The sequence below is a fragment of the Mastacembelus armatus genome, chromosome 14 (genome assembly GCF_900324485.2).
Source record: "Mastacembelus armatus chromosome 14, fMasArm1.2, whole genome shotgun sequence".
Taxonomy (NCBI): Eukaryota; Metazoa; Chordata; class Actinopteri; order Synbranchiformes; family Mastacembelidae; genus Mastacembelus; species Mastacembelus armatus.
In genome coordinates, this window is record NC_046646.1 from 14,781,867 (window position 1) to 14,801,549 (window position 19,683).

The 19,683-nt window shown below is 40.6% G+C and overlaps 1 protein-coding gene across 3 annotated transcripts in view; it reads left to right on the forward strand.

The window, feature by feature from the left end:
* Positions 1–19,683, forward strand: part of gria4b (glutamate receptor, ionotropic, AMPA 4b) — an 84,199-nt gene that overhangs the window by 49,405 nt on the left and 15,111 nt on the right. For 2 of the 3 annotated variants that reach the window (XM_026327956.1, XM_026327955.1), the window contains exons 6-11: positions 412–570; positions 3,270–3,437; positions 3,687–3,791; positions 5,084–5,194; positions 13,987–14,193; positions 17,298–17,671. In XM_026327956.1, coding sequence (XP_026183741.1) covers positions 412–570; positions 3,270–3,437; positions 3,687–3,791; positions 5,084–5,194; positions 13,987–14,193; positions 17,298–17,671 — 1,124 coding nt within the window. Of the gene's footprint in view, positions 1–411; positions 571–3,269; positions 3,438–3,686; positions 3,792–5,083; positions 5,195–6,417; positions 6,451–13,986; positions 14,194–17,297; positions 17,672–19,683 lie in introns of those variants that run through there. The other variant, XM_026327957.1, reaches the window with a different exon arrangement.

Sequence of the window (19,683 nt, forward strand, 5' to 3'; positions counted from 1 at the left end):
TCTGGTTTACAGTGTCAATACCAACCCAATGACACTGCAAAACTGATATGAGGATCTTGAACAGAACAGGCTCTCAGTCTCAGTCTCAGTCCACAGGCTGGATTTTTGGATTTTGTCCATTTTACCAGAGGGCACCAGATTGTTTCTTCGCTCACCCACTAGATTGGTGCTGGCACTGTTGATTTAGGAGCATAGACTGCTGTAATGTTCAGCTCTTTTTGACAGCCTTCCAGGAATGTGCCAGCATGAAGATACTGGCTCAGACATTTTTCACCCACACTTATTCCACCATATTCTTATAATGGGATGAAATCAAATCATCAGTTCCTTCTACGTTTGTTAAAGGACAACCTCATTATACATTTCTGGCCTTTACATTGACCAGTCTTTTTCCTTGTTGCCCCCCTCAAGGGTTTTAAGGACATCAACCTGGAGCGGTTCATGCATGGTGGAGCCAATGTGACAGGCTTCCAGCTGGTTGATTTCAGCAACCCTATGGTCATCAAACTGATGCAGCGCTGGAACAAGCTGGATCAGAGAGAGTACCCTGGCTCGGATGCCCCGCCCAAGGTATGTAACCCAGATGAAATCTTATAAAATCATCAATGCAACACAGCATTTATCTTGTTTAAGTAAATATGTGAGCACTGATCCTTCTGAGAACTCCTTGGTGGTTAATTCAGAAGTTCGACTGTTGAGTCTGAGATGTGAGATTTCAAATGCAATTTGCAGACTGTATTGAAATGAACTGAATCCAACAGCTACCTGGAGGGTGGAAAATATTTTAAGAACTGATGACTTGTATTTGAAAAATAGTGGGCTTTAATGTAAAATTTCTGCTATGTGTAAGTAGTTCTTTGGTGATGAATAAATTGTTGTAATGGAAGAAAATATAAAGGACGGTTCCAGATAAGATTGTGTATGAATATATAGCAGCATGTTTGCAAGGTGTGCAAAGGAAGAGGGTACACTAAGGCAGAAATACATAACCAACTAACAAATAACAACTATGATGAAACACATTCATAAGATTGCACATACGAGGAAGAGGCGTCATCATCAGCAGTATGCTCTGGTTCATCCACAACTGTCATATGCACTGATGTGGCAGACTGACCCACTTTACATGGTTTTTAGCCACCCAAATTGCAAATGGCACTAGGGCAAGAAAGCATCACGCCATGGTGGTCAGCAAACCCCCCCCCCCCGATCCCCCCAGCAAATCTGTGCCCAACAAAGCTTTCCTTTGTAAAATCCAGATGCAGCAGAGTGGAAATGGTGTGAGTCAAGCAGTGTGTTTAGTGTGTGTGTGCCTGATGGATTGGAGTGGTTCAAATTAAAAGTTTATACCATGGGGCAATATCACATGACATAAGTGTGTTTGTGTGTGTGCATGCTTGCGTGTGTGTGTGTGTGTGTGTGTCCAGTTCTTGATAAATTGCTCTCTCTCCTGGAAATCCACTCAGACCAAATTACTCCGCTCCCCGCTAAGTTTGTCCACAGCCTGAGTCACAGTCAGTCCTTTCTACTAATATATTAACCCAAGTGGTGAGTTGGGTCTTCTTCTGGTGTGTTTACTCACTTTGCAAAGACAAATGCAGTTTGTTTAAAACGGTCCAGGGATCAGCAGGCTGTGAACTAAAAAGACATTTCTGCGCTGCGTAAGAAACAGAGCTCTAAGGTGACAGACAGTGCCCGGGAAATATAATAATAATTCTAATATGTAGTCTGTATCTGCATGTGTTACTGTGTCCGGATAATGACATCTGATCACGTTAGCTTTGCATTTATACTTGGTATTATTTAACTTCTCTTTGCTTTTTATTTCTTATTTGCTTGTTTGTGTTCACAATGTGATTGAATCAGAATATGTAAATTTGGAAGGAGGAGCTCGCAGACCTTAACAAATATCAAAGGATTTCCAAATCAAGGGAAATGATTTAGTGCACATGTGATGGCCACTACTGCGTTTAAGGTGACAGATGGAAACAATAAAAGATATCCATACTTTACTTCCTGATATACTTGCCAGCTAACCTTCATCTCATCAACACTGATTTCAGCAGTAACAGCATATTTATATTCTTTTTAAAAGTCTTTTTATCTTCCACAGCAAAAAGTGCAAATATTTTCATCATTTGGGGGCCACATGAATTTTAGACCACACAATTCAAACTTTTACAAATTTTCAGTGTGTCATCAGTCAGACTTGGATAAGCTTTGCAAGAAAGGGCGCTTTTCCCAGACAGTAAAGTTCACCCCCAGAAACCGCAGAAGAACTTTTGGTCTAACTTGCTTTTGTTTCAGCAGATTTGTTCAGTGATTTGGTAATGCTTTATGTTTGTTTTAGGTCGTAAGATCAACACTTTTCTGAAGCTCTATAAAGAATTTATCCAACAGCCTGTGTTCCCTGAATGCTTTGAGTTTGATAGTGGTGAACACGGTCCTCACTGTTAGTGAGTGTATCCTGCACCTTGACTGTTTGCGTGAATGTGTGTTAATTTAGGCAGCTTGTCCAATAGTAACACAGGGATGGAGTGCAGCAGTCTCCATAGAGAGCCATAATGTCGCAGTGAGCAGTGGGCTAATGAATAGGATTCACCCCTGGCCGGAGGCAAAGTTAATGAACTCCTGCTAGCTGGGATAATTAATGCCAGACTGCTACCCGGCTGGACAAAACACTCAGCTTTTCCATTTCTTTTTCCTCCACTCACTCTCTGACTTGCTCCTTTTTGTCATTCACTCAATTAGTTTTCTGTTGTGCCAGAGGTGAGTTTTAGGGAAATTTATGGCTCATGAGGGAGAGGGTGATTTTTGTAGATGCAAATAATCAGAGGGAACATAGAGTCTTCAGGTCAAAGATAGATTAGGGGAAATTGGGAGCCTTACACTGTGGGGAATATTCTCTTCTGTTCTCGCCCTCTCCTCCTTTCCATTCCCAGAAAATAATGAGCAGACTGCTCTGTCTCTGCAACGGCCAGGCCGTTCCTGCGTAATACTTTGCCCTGCAGAAAATCAGCCTCAGAAGCGGCCTTATGCAGATTATTTTTAAAGAGATTTGACCAGCAAATATTGTGCAGTATTTTGTCCAGCAAATCAGCATTACCCTTCTGGGTTACTAATAAATCTAATAGGGCAAAGTTGAACTGCAATTTCCACTGTAGAGATTTTATATGATGTTTATTTTAGCTCGAGAGCCATGCACATAAGCCAACTGTGCCCACATACAGTAGCATCTGGATCTCTGATTACCTCTTCCTCTCTCCTAGTACACTTCAGCATTGACATATGATGGGGTGATGGTGATGGCGGAGGCCTTCAGGAACCTGCGCAGGCAGAAGGTGGACATATCCAGACGGGGGAATGCCGGCGACTGTCTCGCTAACCCTGCTGCCCCGTGGAACCAGGGCATCGACATGGAGCGTACTCTGAAACAGGTCAGAGAGAGGAGGATGTCGACTTTGTCTAAATAGAGTACAGTTCAGCACTAGTGTCACATCTGCTTAGTTTAGAAGCTTTCCCAAGTTTAAGGATTACACTGAACAAAAATGTCATCAAGGTGTCTTTCTTTGGCTAAACTGACCCACAGTCCATAGTGTTTGACTTTCTTTCTGTAATATAAATAACATTTGCTGTTTTTCAGATGTGTTATATCATTGACAGTGTGCATTCTCCTCTGTGTGCAGGTCCGACTACAGGGATTAACAGGTAATGTCCAGTTTGACCACTATGGCCGCAGGGTCAACTACACTATGGACGTGTTTGAGCTGAAGAATAATGGACCCAGACGGGTAAAACATCACACCACACTGCTTTCATTTGTGTTACAGATAAATATTTGTCTCAGTCAAGTCTGTAATACTGTATGTTTTAGTTGATATAATGTATCCTTGATACAATCAAAGATATGTGCAGACCGCTGTCATGTCAACTATTCTGCGGCTGGGATGACACAGTATGTAGTGTGGTGTTTTCTATTATTATAAATAGGCTTCTAGCATCGCTTCTGGTATGATAGGATGGATGTGGCAAGATGAAATTCGAGGAAAATGGGAAAAAGAGCAAGAGAGCACTTGTGAGAGTGATGGCAAGAGTGTAAAATGAAATAGAGAGCAATCAAGGTGGTAGAGGTTGGGGTGAGGAAGCAAAGAGGTGTTCCCATCAATCAAAAGCAGCTCCGGACTGTCTCTGTGCTCACAGCAAGAGTCCTGTCAGCACATGTTGTGTAGGTGTGTTTGTGTGTGTGTGTGTGAGTGTGTGAGTGAGTGAGTGAGAGTCTGTCTCTCTTCTACGTTTTCCATGTTCCTCAATTACCCCGATGCCTCAGCCCACAGGAGGTATCAGCCAATCATAGCTCGTTGTCCCCTCAGGCTTCCAAGCAGCAGTAGCCAACCAGTAGCCAGTTGACTTGCTCAGCATCTGCACACCCACTGACTTATAGCTGCTTATGGATGCTGTCAAACTCCTCTCTCTTATAAGATCATTTGACACAATATTGGTTAGTAGATATATTTTAACTTTTTGTTTAAAACCAACCAGTGCCATTTACCTTTACTCAACATTTTTTTAGAAGTCAGAAAATGTTGATATTGTGACCACTACATAATATAAATAAAATAAGGTAGAAGAGACTTTATTAATATAATATAAAATATTAGTTGATGTTTCATTATAATGACTTACAGTTTTACTGTCTGCAAAGCTACTCTGCAATTGTCAGGCGACCTTTGAGAATATTTTGTTATATAGTACAACTTTATTCTGGAAAGCAGCCTTTTTTCACTGAAAGTGGCCTTACTATTCATAGCAACTGTCTACTATAGGATCACAAAGGCAAGGACACTCGGATGCAGCAAGAACGAGGCTTTCATCCATGTTGTTCTGGCAGTTGCACCCAGTTCTGTTAAGCAAAGAGTGACGCTGTGCTGGCCTGGTGTCTGGAATTACGTTAACTGAAGTACTCCACCAAAATGGCAAAGCAATTTGCACATGCTGTGTTCTACAGTATATTAGTCACATACACATGAACACATTAAAAAATGCACGCTGTGAGATAGATGCTAATATTTTCTTTTCCCCTCAGATCGGCTACTGGAATGATGCAGACAAACTGGTGCTGATCCAGGACTCTCCACTGCTTCCAAATGACACTTCTGGCATGGAGAACCGCACTGTTGTAGTTACTACCATCATGGTAAGAGACCGGCATGTGCTCGTCGACACACGCTTGTGCATGCGCTCATATTCTTAGCAATTTGTAATGGCAGGAGACGTCCCTAGCTAGTGTTGCTCTGGGCTACACTGAACATTATGTTTGAGGGATATGCAGAGTCTGAGGTGCAGTGACTACACATCATGTACATTGAGCTTCAAACCCTAAAACCTGTCCTTAAATCCATAACACTGGCTAACCTGACATTCTGTTCAGCTGCACTGTAATTCCTTCACAATTTCTTTCCTGTGCCTCAGTTTTTCTAAAGCACTTTCAGATATTACTACAATAAACTCTGCATTTATACTCTTACATGGTCAACAGACGCAGTAATCGTGATGAACCTTGTATTCCTACATAATTTGCCTTGTTTGTGTCTGTATTTTTTCTTATTGTAGACATACTATAAACATATTGTTGTACTGTATCTGCAGTATAATTCAAATTCACCATTTTGCACTGACATTCTTACTGCGAGAATCCTCATCATAAAATGCAGTAGGTAGTGAGACCAAATATACGCCAACAATCACATCAATAGAACAGAATACAGCTGTGGCAGGAACATCTATGGTGTGATAAAATAATCTCTACTCTAAGGACTAAATTCTATAATACACTCACTGTGATGTTACGTAAATAGACTAAAATCTAGGGTTGAAATGGTGAAGCTTGTGAGGATGCATATTGCCATACAATGCTCAGAGTTTAGCACCTTTCTAGGCCTGTAAGTTTTGTACCATGACTGACTAGAGTTCAGGAGTCACACATTCACAACATTACAATGTTATCAGTTAAAAAGACTCTTACAGAAAAGGGGTTCTTGTTCTTTTTATTACTTCAGTATGAACTAAACCATCATACATCCTGAAAATCAGCTACTGTCACTAAGACTTTTATGGCACCAATAAACATCTCAACAAGCAAACAGCTTCATAATCATCCACCATTACTGAGGCTTTTGCTCTTATTGCACAGATAAAGGAGTTCCATACAGTTACAAAATCAACCAAAGCGTTTTTATACTGATGATATGAGTGAATGGCCTTTGCATGGCATGTAAATCACTGGCTGTAATACTGACTCTGACATGGATGACTAGAGTAGCACAGCCAGATGTTGAGCGTACATGTAGCAGCTGAGTGGAGGAGGGAAGGAGGTGAGAATGGAGAGTCATAGCTCAGCACAATCCTCCCTCTTTTCAGCCCCTGATGAGGAACCCCATTTTAAGAAACTGAGCCCCAGTTGGATGCAAGCAGGATATGAAAGCCCTTAATGACAGCGTGATGGACACAACCTCAGCCAAAATGACGCCCTAGAGACACTGGGCAAAAGGAAAGACACAGCAACAATGTTAATGGACACCCTGTTTAGAAATCTGAACAAGAAATGGAGCCACTCAAGAGGAAAATGAAATGCAAATGGAGGGAAAAAGACACAGTCTTTTTAAAGGACACTGCTTGTGGATGGACACCTTTTGAGCCCCAAATGGGTCCCCAACAGCACAGCGTCTGTAGCATAAACAAGCTCCTACTACACCTCCTGGTGTGTGTTAGATTCATACATTGTGATGCCCGGTGTGTCTGTGTGGCCAATCTCATCCTGATTAAAACTTGTAATTTTTGCAAAGCTCCACAGACCCTGAACTGTCTAAATGAATTCTTGTTTGTTCTAAATTTATCTTTCTCCAACTACCTGCTCCGCTATACAGTCGGCTACATAACATATTCAGAAAGCTTCCTGTAAGCCTTAAAACAGTTTAGAAAGACTAATGCTCCCATAATCATCCAGGTTCATGTCCATCACACTTTTATGCAGCATGATATTGTAGTTATATTGTGACAGCTGCCTTTTACTCTCGCGTTTAATGTTTGTTTGGTATGTTTGTGAGAGCAATGTTTGTTTAGCATAAACTTAATGAAGTGGCACAGTGTTATATCACATCCAGGCTCCCTCTGCCTCTCCCTTCTTAGGAACTTATAAGGAGCAGTTATAAAGCAGCAGTTCAACGTGCCGGGAAATATGTTTGTCATCAAACATACTGTAGGCTAGTTGGTTTCAGTTTTTGATTAAGATAGAATAAAATTAAAAAAAAGAAGAAATCATGATGATGTTGTTATTAATTTCCTTTGTGTTTAAACGAACAGGTGACAGTTGATATTCACTGATTTTTTTTTTTCTACTTTCCTGTTTTGTCTTTTTATATTTCAGTTTAGCTGTGAGGTATAGTCATCTTTTGCACAATATGGTGCCACACAGGCCTTTAACTGAGACCTGAACTCAGCCAGTATCCACGTCTTTCAGACCTAATCATTTGTGATCTAAACATGATGCATGACTAGCACCTGCTACTGGGTTATATTTTGAATGTTATGGTTAGCAGGATAGGGATGGGTTTGACTGGGGCTAAAGATAAACCTAAATTTGTTTACAAACATATTTTATGAGGCAAGGTGTTTTTTGTTTTTTTACCTTGGTAAATATGAATGAATAGATCTGTACTCCCCTCATGGTCTTGTTTCTTCTGTCGGGTTTCATTTACAGCATATTATTTGTCTTTAGACATTAACATATAACAGACGTCTATGGGCTCTCTGGCTGTACTATAGCTGCCTGGAGGTCACTGCATCAACAGAAAGTTCCATTAGACAAGGAAAGTGTTTGACTTTCATCTTATTGGCAGGACAAGGCTGAACACTTTGAAGTGTGGCTTGGCTTTAAACTCCACCCTTGCACTTTAAACCTGGCACACTATCAATCTGCCAAAGGGCAAGAACTGGAGCGTTAAAAGCAATTTGGGCAAAGGAGGAAGTGTTTGTAAAACTGAAAATTAACAGAAGTGATTTTGCTGACAAAAAAACTGCTTTGAAACCAAAAAGCCATACAGACGATGCAACGTATTGAGTTTGAGTCACTGATATCAAATCATGGCTTAGCAATTTACTGGCAAATTATACTTTTCTATTGCTGCAAGGAAAGTTCTCAGTCCAGTGGTGACTTCAAAATCTTTTAGGAGGTTAATGAACAGGTACAGGTACAACTATTCATCCTTTATTTCTGTAACAGTCTTCTTCTTTTCCTTTCAACTGCTCCCTTCAGGGGTCGCCATAGCAAATCATCTGCCTCCATTTAACCCTATCCTCTGTATCCTCCTCACCCACACCAACTATCCTCATGTCCTCCTTCACTACATCCAAGAACCTCCTCTTTGGTCTTCCTCTAGGCCTCCTTCCGTGCAGCTCTAACCTCAGCATCCTTTTACCAAAGTATTCACTGTCCCCGCTCTGAACATGTCCAAACCATCTCAGTCTGGCTTCTTCTCCATAACATCTAACATGAGCTGTCCCTCTGATGTCCTCATTCCTGATCCTATCCATCCTCGTCACTCCCAGAGAGAACCTCAACATCTTCAGCTCTGCTACCTCCAGCTCTGCCTCCTGTCTTTTTCTCAGTGCCACTGTCTCTAAACCAGACAACATTGCTGGTCTCACCACTGTCTTGTCCACCTTTCCTTTCATTCTTGCTGACACTCTTTTGTCTCACACCACACCTGACACTTTCCTCCACCCGTTCCAACCTGCTTGCACACGTCTCTTCACTTCTTTTCCACACTCTCCGTTGCTCTGGACTGTTGACCCTAGGTACTTAAAATCCTTCACCTTCTTCACTTCTACTCACTGTACCTCACAGTTCTACTGGAGTCCCTCTCATTTACACACATGTACTCCATTTTACTGCAGCTAACCTTCATTCCTCTCCTTTCCAGAGCAAACCTCCACCTCTCTAGATTTTCCTCCACCTGCTCCCTGCTCTCACTACAGATGACAATGTCATCTGCAAACATCATGGTCCATGGAGATTCCTGTCTAACCTCATCTGTCAGCCTGTCCATCACCACAGCAAACAAGAAGGGTCTCAAAGCCGATCCTTGGTGCAGTCCCACCTCCATCTTGAACTCCTCTGTCACCCCTACAGCACACCTCACCACTGTCTTACAGCTCTCATACATGTCTTGCACCACTCGAACATACTTCTCTACCACTCCAGACTTCCTTATACAAAACCACAGCTCCTCTCTTGGCACCCTGTCATACGCTTTTTCCAAATCTACAAAGACACAATGCAGCTCCTTCTCGCCTTCTCTGTACTTCTCCATCAGCATTCTCAAAGCAAATATTGCATCTGTGGTACTCTTTCTTGGCATGAAACCATACTGCTGCTCACAAATGCTCACTTCTGACCTCAGCCTAGCCTCCACTACTCTTTCCCATAACTTCATTTTGTGACTCATCAGCTTTATTCCTCTGTAGTTTCCACAACTGTGCATGTCTCCCTTAAAAATGGGCACAGTACACTTCTCCTCCATTCCTCAGGCATCCTCTCACTCGCCAAGATCTTAAGTAGCCCAGTCAAAAACTCTACTGCCACCTCTCCTAAACACTTCCATACTTCCACAGGTATGTCGTCAGGACCAAATGCCTTTCATCCTCTTCAACGCCTTCCTCACTTCATCCTTATTGATCTTTGCTACTTCCTGCTCCACAACAGTCACCTCTTCTACTCTGTGCTCTCTAATATTTTCCTCATTCATCAACTCTTCAAAATATTCCTTCCATCTTTCCATCACGCTTGTGGCACCTGTCAACACATTTCCATTCCTGTCTTTGATTACCCTACATGCAACAGAAGATCCAAGTTTATCTGTTCATTCTTGGTTTAATTCTGCTAATAATCAAATTATGGCATTAATCAAGATGTAATGAACAATTCACAAACCATTTTTGTAATTAGAAGAAGGGAGGGTAATAGACGCTTAGAATAAAAGTGTTCTCGCATGATGTTTAATTTTTTAGGGAACATGAAAGGTTGAAAAGTAGCTGGCAGTAATTAAATATAAAATATGATCAAAGCATAGCACTTATTCTTCATGAAAAAAAGAATAGTATTTCGGGCATAGCCATTTAATTTTAAAATCTTTTAATTGTTTAATTTTCAGTTTTACTCACTCTATCTAGTATCTATGTTTTCATTGTTGCTGCTGCATCAGTGACTACTATAAGTACACAGGTTGTACACAACGTTGAGGCCCAACTACAACAATCCTGGCATTTATTGAAACACCATGACGATCTGAAACGCATGATAAGGCCACGATGTCTCACTGCTGGAGTGAGTTGAGTGCATTTTATGTAAAAAGATTGGACAAGTGAAAACAATGGACATTTGACAGTTTTTCTGTTTGTGCTTTAAAGAAGGTCATTTTATAAATGTCAATCAACCACATTAAGTAAAATAAAAATGTGATTAGTGCCTAAAGCAGCTATGGTCACTTACTGAGAAGCATTAATGTGTATTTGCTTCATATTTTTTGTGCTTAAGGTATTGTACAATCTGGACTATTATATTGCTGATTATTGCTGCTTATATACATTGTATAAACCAATAAGGAAAATAGTCACACACAAGGCCAAACACAGCACAGTGGTCCCTGCAGTATGCAGTGCATGCGAGAGTACTTTTAATGGCATGTATAATTAGTCCCATTAGGCAGTGAGTGAAGCAGTGTGCTTGTGATTATTGACCAGTCTGTCAGCCATGATGGTCTTTACTGTGAAGACCCCTGAAGTACTGCTCTTTTCTTGTGCCAGAAACACTCACTGCATCCTTTATCTCTGCCAGTTCTTCTCCTACTGACTTCCAGCACTCTCAACATGTGAGCGAACTCTTCCTGTGTGCATCATAAAAATCATTTTCCATTGATACAAAGTTTGATTGATACTAAGTTTAAACAGTAGCGTGTAGGAAAACATTGCTTTGTAATGTAATGTAACTGTAAATGTTATAGCTTATAAGACAATTAATGAATAGAATTTATATGTGAATCTTTCAGTTAGTGAGTGGTGCCGGAGTCAGAAAGTTTAAACCCTTCACATGGTGTTAACAGATTCAGGTCAGGCCACTGAATCGTTCTTTTGATTGTCACTACCACTGAGCAGACAACAGGAGCAGAAAGTGGCTTTAAGAGACATTCATTGATGCTTTGTTTTTTCTGAATAGCTTTATAGTAAATGTAGTGGAAAGAAGTAATTTGTAATAATTATAGGTAAAACTCCATTAAAACTTAAGTAAATATTAATTCATTATTCATTTATAATTGAAAAGTTGTAGACCAGTGCCATTTGTTGCAAGTTTAGATGACCTGTTGTGCACGACTCTATAGTATATTATGCTAAAAGTTAATGCGAAATTAATGCATTGGAAGGGGACCGGCACTGCCTGCATTTTCCCTATAATTAGTACCATTTTTTCCAGAAAACATGTAAATTATTAGGATTTTATTTAAAAATGACAGACTAATAAAATAAAATATTTCATGATCAGTTTCTATGAGATTATAATATTTTTCAAATAATTACCCCTGGGTTAGATATTTAGAGGATATTGTAGAAACATGCACTGCTACCTGCCACAGTGATTCTACTGCTGGGGATCACCAATGTCAGAAAATTTCAGATCATACTCATGTGGTACGGGTTTTAAAGGAAGCTCTGATGTGACCAAAACTGCATATTCTTTTAAAGACATTCATAAACACTGTAGAATAAGACTGGATTAGCAACAGACCAGAGCAAGAACCTGGCACTGTTTTGCACCAGACACTAAGGGGCCACAAGATTCACTGTGTGTCAATTAGTTTGCGGATTTCTTGACTGCTTGAAGATTTGTTTGACAAGTTTGCACCCTTAAGACACAACATAAGATCAATTCACAAACCCCATTTGGAATTTCAATACCTGGCCCAAAAGCCCACCATTGCAGCCAGTCCTTAGCGAGGAGCTTGCCAGTGAGCCCTGCTTTGGCCAGAACTTGACCCATGGCATCTGGTAGGGCATACCCTGAAGAAACAACATGGAGCTTCTATCTTGTCAACCCTCCTTCCCTCATCTTTTGTCATGAGCTTTGGGTAGCGCCAGCAAGAATGAGATTACGATTACAAGGAGCCAATATGTATTTCCCATGCAGGGTGGCCTGGTTCACCCTCAGAGATAGGATCAGGGGCTCAGATGTGAGGGTGTTTGGGCATCTGGTTTTGGAAGTTTTCCAAACCCGTTCAATTGAACTTGCTGAGGAGATTATGTTTTATCTGTCCTGGGAGCTCCATTGGATCCTCCTGAGGGGGAAAGCTTGCTGGGGAGAGGGATCAGACATCTCACCTGATTATCCTAGTGCTGACTCAGCTCTGAAATGTGCCAGGAAATAGATGGATCAATGAATGTATACACCAAAATGTACTTTTAAACCCTTTCCTTTGTATTTTGTTCATGTGGTACATAATCCTGAAGGGCTGTGTTTTATGTTTAATAAAATAATTACAAACTGAGATATACACAGCAAACAGGCCAGGATAGGAATGGTCGTAGTAGTAGAGAGGGAAGGAACAAGGAGCCAGGTGGGGCCAATGGCCCTGCTTTTAATGCTTTTTAATTTATTGTGATTACAGTTTAATAACTGCAGTCAGCAAAAGTACTGTACAATGCATAGTTTTACTTAACGGCAAAACATCATTCTTTATGTGATGGCTTTGTAATAGGCTTATCAAATTATCTTAATTGTGCTATTATTTATGCATCATGGTGCACTAAAGTGATCATAATCTTCTACAGTCATTCCAAAACACAGAGCCTTTAAATTGCAATTGTTCTACTATTTTTGTTCAAGGCTAGTTGTAATTTCAAATTTCAGATGTCTTTATTATGTTTTGCTACAGGCTCAGCCAAGCATTTGCATTCTCTCCCTGCGAGGAGTATTTGGTTTACCTTGCTTTGGCTTGGGGCAATGTCAAGCAAACACATCTTGAATAAATTGCTCCTGTTCTCAGTACGCAATAGGCTGCCTTCCATGACAAAAGTAATTTGTTTGTATATATGAGCTCAGAAACCAGGTGAGGTTTACATTTAGATTACTTTTGGAGCAGCAGTGAATTTGATGATCTGTAACCTTCCACAGGTCACAGTCAGACTGTTGGAACTACCTTCGATTACTTTAAATGTTCTAGTTGAGTCAAACTTCTTTTAGATATGAAGTCATTGAGTCTGACAGCTGTTCATTTCTCACTTCCCTTCAGCTTTATGTCTGCCTGTATTTATTCTTGTCATGCTTTGAGTCTCTGTGCCTCCTGTATCCAGATTAACACTGATTTTATTTTATTTTTTTCTTTCCTGAATGGCTGTTTGTTCTCTGTACAGTATGTACATCATGATAGATAGATTCATCGATCACATTAAAGCCCATCAAAAATTAGTGCCTGCATCTTTAATTTGGATAACCAGAAGCATTATATCAGCCTGTGACAAAGCCATAATCTTCCCTTTTTTATTTAAATATTTTTGGAGTATTTTTAATGTGTAGTACAGCTTCATTTTTTCATTATTTTATGATATATCAGATCTTTTAATGTACTGAAGAAAATATATATGGTTTTCTTGTTAACTTGTTTATCAGTGAACTAGCATGAAATTATTTGGAAGAATTTGCATCACTTGCATGATTGTATATGAGATACAAGTCATCCGGAGGCCCACACATCAAAATATTTATCCTTATCACTCCTAGAGGTCAAACTTTCACAGGGTTCCTTTAACCTCAACCTCGGATGGTATTAATGATCTAATCATTTCTCATTCTGTTGATCAGTTAATGAGCCATTATGTGATCCCCCCATGTCCGAGTGTCTGTCTGATTGTTTGGTTCACTGGTTATGGTCCCTTGTGTAGGAGGGTCCCTATGTGATGCTTAAGAAGAACTGGGAGATGTACGAGGGTAATGACCAGTACGAGGGATACTGTGTGGACCTGGCCTCAGAGATTGCCAAACACATTGGCATCAAGTACAAGATATCCATCGTCCCCGATGGAAAGTATGGCGCCAGGGACCCAGAGACAAAGATCTGGAACGGGATGGTCGGGGAGCTGGTGTACGGGGTAAGAACTTTGTTTTCACTCAGTCAATGATGCAAAGTGGATTTTGTTCCATCTCCCTATTACGCTAATGTGGATAGAAATTAGCTTTTCTTCTATGCTGACTCATCATATTTTATGCTGTCAGCAAGATTTATGATGGTATTTAGACACAATATGGTGTTTTCTTCTAATTTGTTAGTACTAGCAAATTCAAATTGTTTTTTAAATTTGTCAAAGCTGAAAATGGCATAAAATCGGTGATCAAAGTCACTCATTCACTCAGACTATAGGCAGAGAGCCCATAAAAGTAAGATATATTAATCTGAAGTTTATTCATCATATGAAAACAATAATAAAGTCCCAAAACAAAATATTATAAGTCAGTAGTTGTTAAAATGTCAATATTTAAATAGAAATAACTTAATGTAAAGTGTGAAGTAAAAGCTGGTAGATATACAAGTTATGGCTGAGCCACCACAAACTCTTAAAGGCTGGATAAAAAAAAAAAAAAATGTGTGTCTAGTAGTTTACACAGTAATGAAGAGTATAATGTACATTTCCACACTCTGCTTTTCATTAGACATGCTACCAGTGTGGTTCTAGGGATGGCAGACTGAAAATCCTAAATATCACAGCTATGTAATGGACTGGCGTGAAATGTGTGTGTTTTAAAAACTCTGTAGCTCAGCAGGTGAAGCTTAGCTGCAGTGCAAGGTCCTATGGCAATGAATTGCAGACCATCACTCTACTAGCTTTTAAGGCTGTATGTGCGAACGGCCCATTAGTTTTGTTTTATCACTCAGCATTTCCTGCAGATGTTTCAAATTAAACACCTGCTGAGCGATAAACTGGCCCTTGGAACCACTGCAAGGCCTTTAAGGTGAAACATCTGTGCAGAAAGTGTTGAGTTGCAAAGAAAAAACAAAAATGGTGGGTTTTTTTGTGTCAGAAGAGAAACTCACAGGTGAGTATGAGTGTTGTTCTGCTGTGCATGTACCTAATATTATACATAATGTTTGAAACAAAACGCAATTCCCGTTTTAAAGCCTGTATTTTGTTTGTCCATCTGGGCTACTGTAGAAACATGGCAGCACATCAGTTGCTATTTTCTGATTACGCACTAATGACAACATATTTATGGATAGAATATTCAATTTCTGCTAATAGATCACTCCAAATATTGCTCATTGAACCATTACTTAATAATTCAGAAATTTTCTCTATAAATAAACATGATATTTTGCTCTGCATCACTGACAGACAATAGAGGACAATATTTATTTAACCTTTATCCAGCTTTTAGGATTTTTATTGCCATAAAACATTGTCTATTCTGCACGAGATGTTTTCATGTTTACAAGCACAGCAGTAGCAATTTGTTTAGTACACAGACAAAAAAGAGAAACTGTTTTTCTAGTTGTGTTTTTTTGTAATGTGCTAAGTGGCATTTTCACAAAGTGGCATTTTTCTCTCCTGCGCCTCTTTGGTACTGCACTGACTCACTGTGAAGTCGACTGCAGCGAAGAGAGGCACAGTTCGGGATGTGTCAGGACTGATCAAGCAATACAGCCCACTTTTGGTGTCGAGACTAACCAGTTTGGTCCAAAGCACAGAAATAAAAAGTGCAGCTGTATTTGCTGCGATTCAATCACTGTGACCAGTCACTCTCCAGTGACTTTGCTTTGACTGGACAACATGTTGGCCACTTTGATATGAGTCCTTCAACGAGAAAACTTAGTTATGGAAAATGTGTCCAAGTACAACTAACTTTAGCCCTGTCATTCTAAAGTCAGAAATCGGGCTTTTGCACTATCCTTCCATTTAACTGCCTCTCGTTTCTTAGCTTGAACTATTTAAGTGCCAAGTATTTACTTTTTCAATATAACCAGGGCTGTTTGAAAATGAAAAAAACATGAATTGTTGAAGATTTATGTTGAATTTCTTGCCATAATGCTAGAAGTTTACTTTAAGAGTAAACGTGTAAATGATCAAGAATAACAAGAACAAGCTTCAGGGTAAAGCTCCAAGCTAGAACCAGAAGGGGCAGAATGAGTAATGGCAGACTTGGTGGAAGGCTCTCAGATGCACAGTAGTACCAGAATATGTGCACTTGTGTTTTGAATTGTATGGTGTACACTAGCGTGTGAAGCCAGAACTGCACTATAGTGTGTGATTAGGGCCACGAGAGAAGCTTCTGCTGTGTTCATGGGAACATCTGAGGACATGGAAGCTGTCAGCACTTTCCCATCTAAGACTTAGAGATCTGCTTAGAGACCATTCATTTCTTCCTGGCTCTGCCTGAAAAACTCTGGGCTACCACAAAAGCCCTGCTTCCTTTTAACCTGCTATGTATTTTAGCACATGCTAAATGCCCGGAAGCTGTCATATTAGTGCATTTTGCTGAGGATGAAAGAACTTAAATCTCTTTCATTTTCTTTCCCTCATTCCTGTTTTCTCCTTCCTTACCTCCTAAAGTGTCAGATGGTCATATTGAAACTTTAAATTCTTGCTGATATTAAGCCCTTTGCTCCCAAGCCATGAAGACAAGGTCAAAGTATGGCTAAGTCACTAACTCTAATCTGGTTTCTGGGGTTTCAGCAAGCCAGTATGCACTTTTCCACAGCTGCAGACCTCAGAGGAGGCTGTATCCCATTTTTGCCTCCCTGTGCTGTAAGCATATTTCTCTGACACATTATTTTATCCTCGCTGCTGATTCTCCAGGGTTTCAGCTAAGCCTCTCTGCATTAAAAGGGTTTTGGAATTTCTTTTTCAATTTCTTTTCTTACTCTCCCTGTCTTAACCTGATCACACTGAGATCTATTGAGCTGCCATCTAAACTTGATCGCTCCGAGAGTTGTTCATTCAAGGGAGAAATTCAGACAAAATAAAACGAGCTGAAGAAGAAATGGGGTAATTGTTTTGTTTTCTGATGACTGGCTGGCTGGCTATTGGCCTTCAGGATCTTTTATCTGTGACTAAGTGATGTTTGATTGTTGCATGGCACAGCTCAAAGAGATGATCCATCATTTGCATTTGTTTATCTGTCATCATTTGGATTTTGAATTGCTTTCAGAGTGGCTTGTTCAAAGTGTTAATCAAATTCTGCTTCATCCAAATCCCCACAGAAAGCGGAAATCGCTGTGGCCCCTTTGACTATCACGTTGGTCCGGGAGGAGGTGATTGATTTTTCCAAGCCCTTCATGTCACTGGGCATTTCCATCATGATCAAGAAGCCCCAGAAATCCAAACCAGGGGTCTTCTCCTTCCTGGACCCGTTGGCCTATGAGATCTGGATGTGCATCGTGTTTGCCTATATCGGCGTGAGCGTGGTGCTCTTCCTGGTCAGCCGCTTCAGCCCGTACGAATGGCACACCGAGGAGCCTGAAGAGGGCACCGACGGTCCGCCAAGTGACCAGCCCCCCAATGAGTTTGGTATATTCAACTCCCTCTGGTTTTCCCTGGGCGCCTTCATGCAGCAGGGCTGTGATATCTCCCCCAGGTAAGCAAGACTTTCATTAGCCTGGACCATCATAAAGATGACATTAAGGACTGCCAATCAAGATAAGACCTTTGTCATTCCAAACATATTTAATTGGCATATACCAAAGAGGGCACGTCTTGACACTCTTCTGTGACAGTAAAGAGGAAAAAAAGGCACATTATTATGTACTGATGTTGTTATACATGTTACATTTTCAGTGGCACTCAAAACCAGTAGACTCTAATTCAGTAGTTTCTAATTCAGCTACAGTACCACTAAAGTATCTGCACCTTTACAGCTCAAGATAGAAAATAATCCTCAAAAAGTGATGAACATATCTGAGAGACATGTCTTACATTATGTGTTTTTCTTCATATACCACTGATGATATAATCTACCTCATCTTATCAATAACCTGCTTGTATATATGTAAGTTACTGCATATAACCTGCCCTATATCACTGGTAATTGCATGGAAGTTGTAGTTTGAAAGTATAAAAGTATCAAGTATCAAGTACTTTGTTTAGTGTTGTTAGCTCCTGTCTCTTGTGTTACACCACAGTGTCTGCTGCTCATGCTGTGTGTATACCTGTACGTGCACAGTGGCATCACACTTGTAATGTGGTGTGTTTGTGTGTGAGAGTGAAACAGAGTGTGTCTGCTGGTATTGATTTTTAGTCTCCCTCTTTCTTACCCAGCCATATTATTCTTGGCTGTTTGACTTGCATACGCCATGTTGTTCACTTGTAAGGGAATTAGGTTGTGTTTGTGTCTGTCAGCTTTTTGCAGTTGTGGCTTTGTACTTGTGCTCCTCATGTCTGTGTATTTGAGCTCCAGTTACATTAATGACCATGGTTCTGTAGCTTCTGTGTCTGCTCCATAGTGTGAAACCTGTGTGATTCATTAAGAACACACTGTCAAGGTGTTGTCTTTCACTGTGTCTGTGACTTCTCTTCCCTTTGTCCAAATTACGAGACCCAAACCCAGCATCCCTTGGGCTTCAGACCATCGAACTGGTAAAGCAAGAGCGTACTTTGGTAGAAGGGTGGAGAACTGTAGCTTGTGCAAGTTATTATAAGCTCTTCCCCAGCCTTTAAGGGCTGGTTGTCTTTGTTTTTCAATCAAAGATCAGGCTTCCTGTTCATCATCACACAGTGACATTCTCTCTGCTGACATCTACTGTTATGGTAAAACCTATAGACTGGTAAAGACTGTAATTCTTAATGGTTTCCTCATTTTCTGTAAAACCTTTGTAGCTGTTTGAATGGCTTTCTCAAGCTTAAAGTCGTTGCCGATGGATTGTTAGGGTTATTGTAAGATACTGCTAACATGGCGCCTATAGTTATTTTAAGCCTTTTGTGTAATACTTCCTTTATTTGTTTTAAGCCCGTATGGATCTTGTTCTGTAATAGAGTTGGTAAGATTTTAGCAGATGAAAGGAGGACCAAACCAGATTGTATCTTTCAGCCTTCCCCACACCAGAGGAGAAAAAGAAACACACAAGATGGAGGATCCCGAGGTACATTAGAGCGGCTTCGAAATTATACCTGGCTTCACGTAAGCAACCTATAGAGGAGACTATAGTGGCCCTGTGACTGTGATTAAGCACCCCCATTTAAGGAGTACACTTGTTTTGTTCACATGTGCGCAGACCACTCCCACCCACCACCATAACCACCCCTGCCCGTCACATCTCTGCCTGTGTACAGCAGATAAGGACTTTAGAGCTGCACTATAATGTCAGCATCAGAATGAAAAGTCTACATTTCAACACTCTATGTCTCTGGCTGTGGTCCACACTGCTTTCCACTGTCACTGCTAATCCCATGGGCCTCTCCCAATCCATCAGCACAGAGCCTCAGAGCTAAGAAGCGCTTCCACTCCCATTTAGCCTGACAGGGCAACATGCAAATCCCTTCACACAGGGGAGATTAGACAGCATGGACAGAGTGATGAGGGCAGAGGTGAACGCGATAAATTTGGGGTGAGGGCCGCATTGTTTGTCTGTGTTATAGTCAGGAACTGGCTGG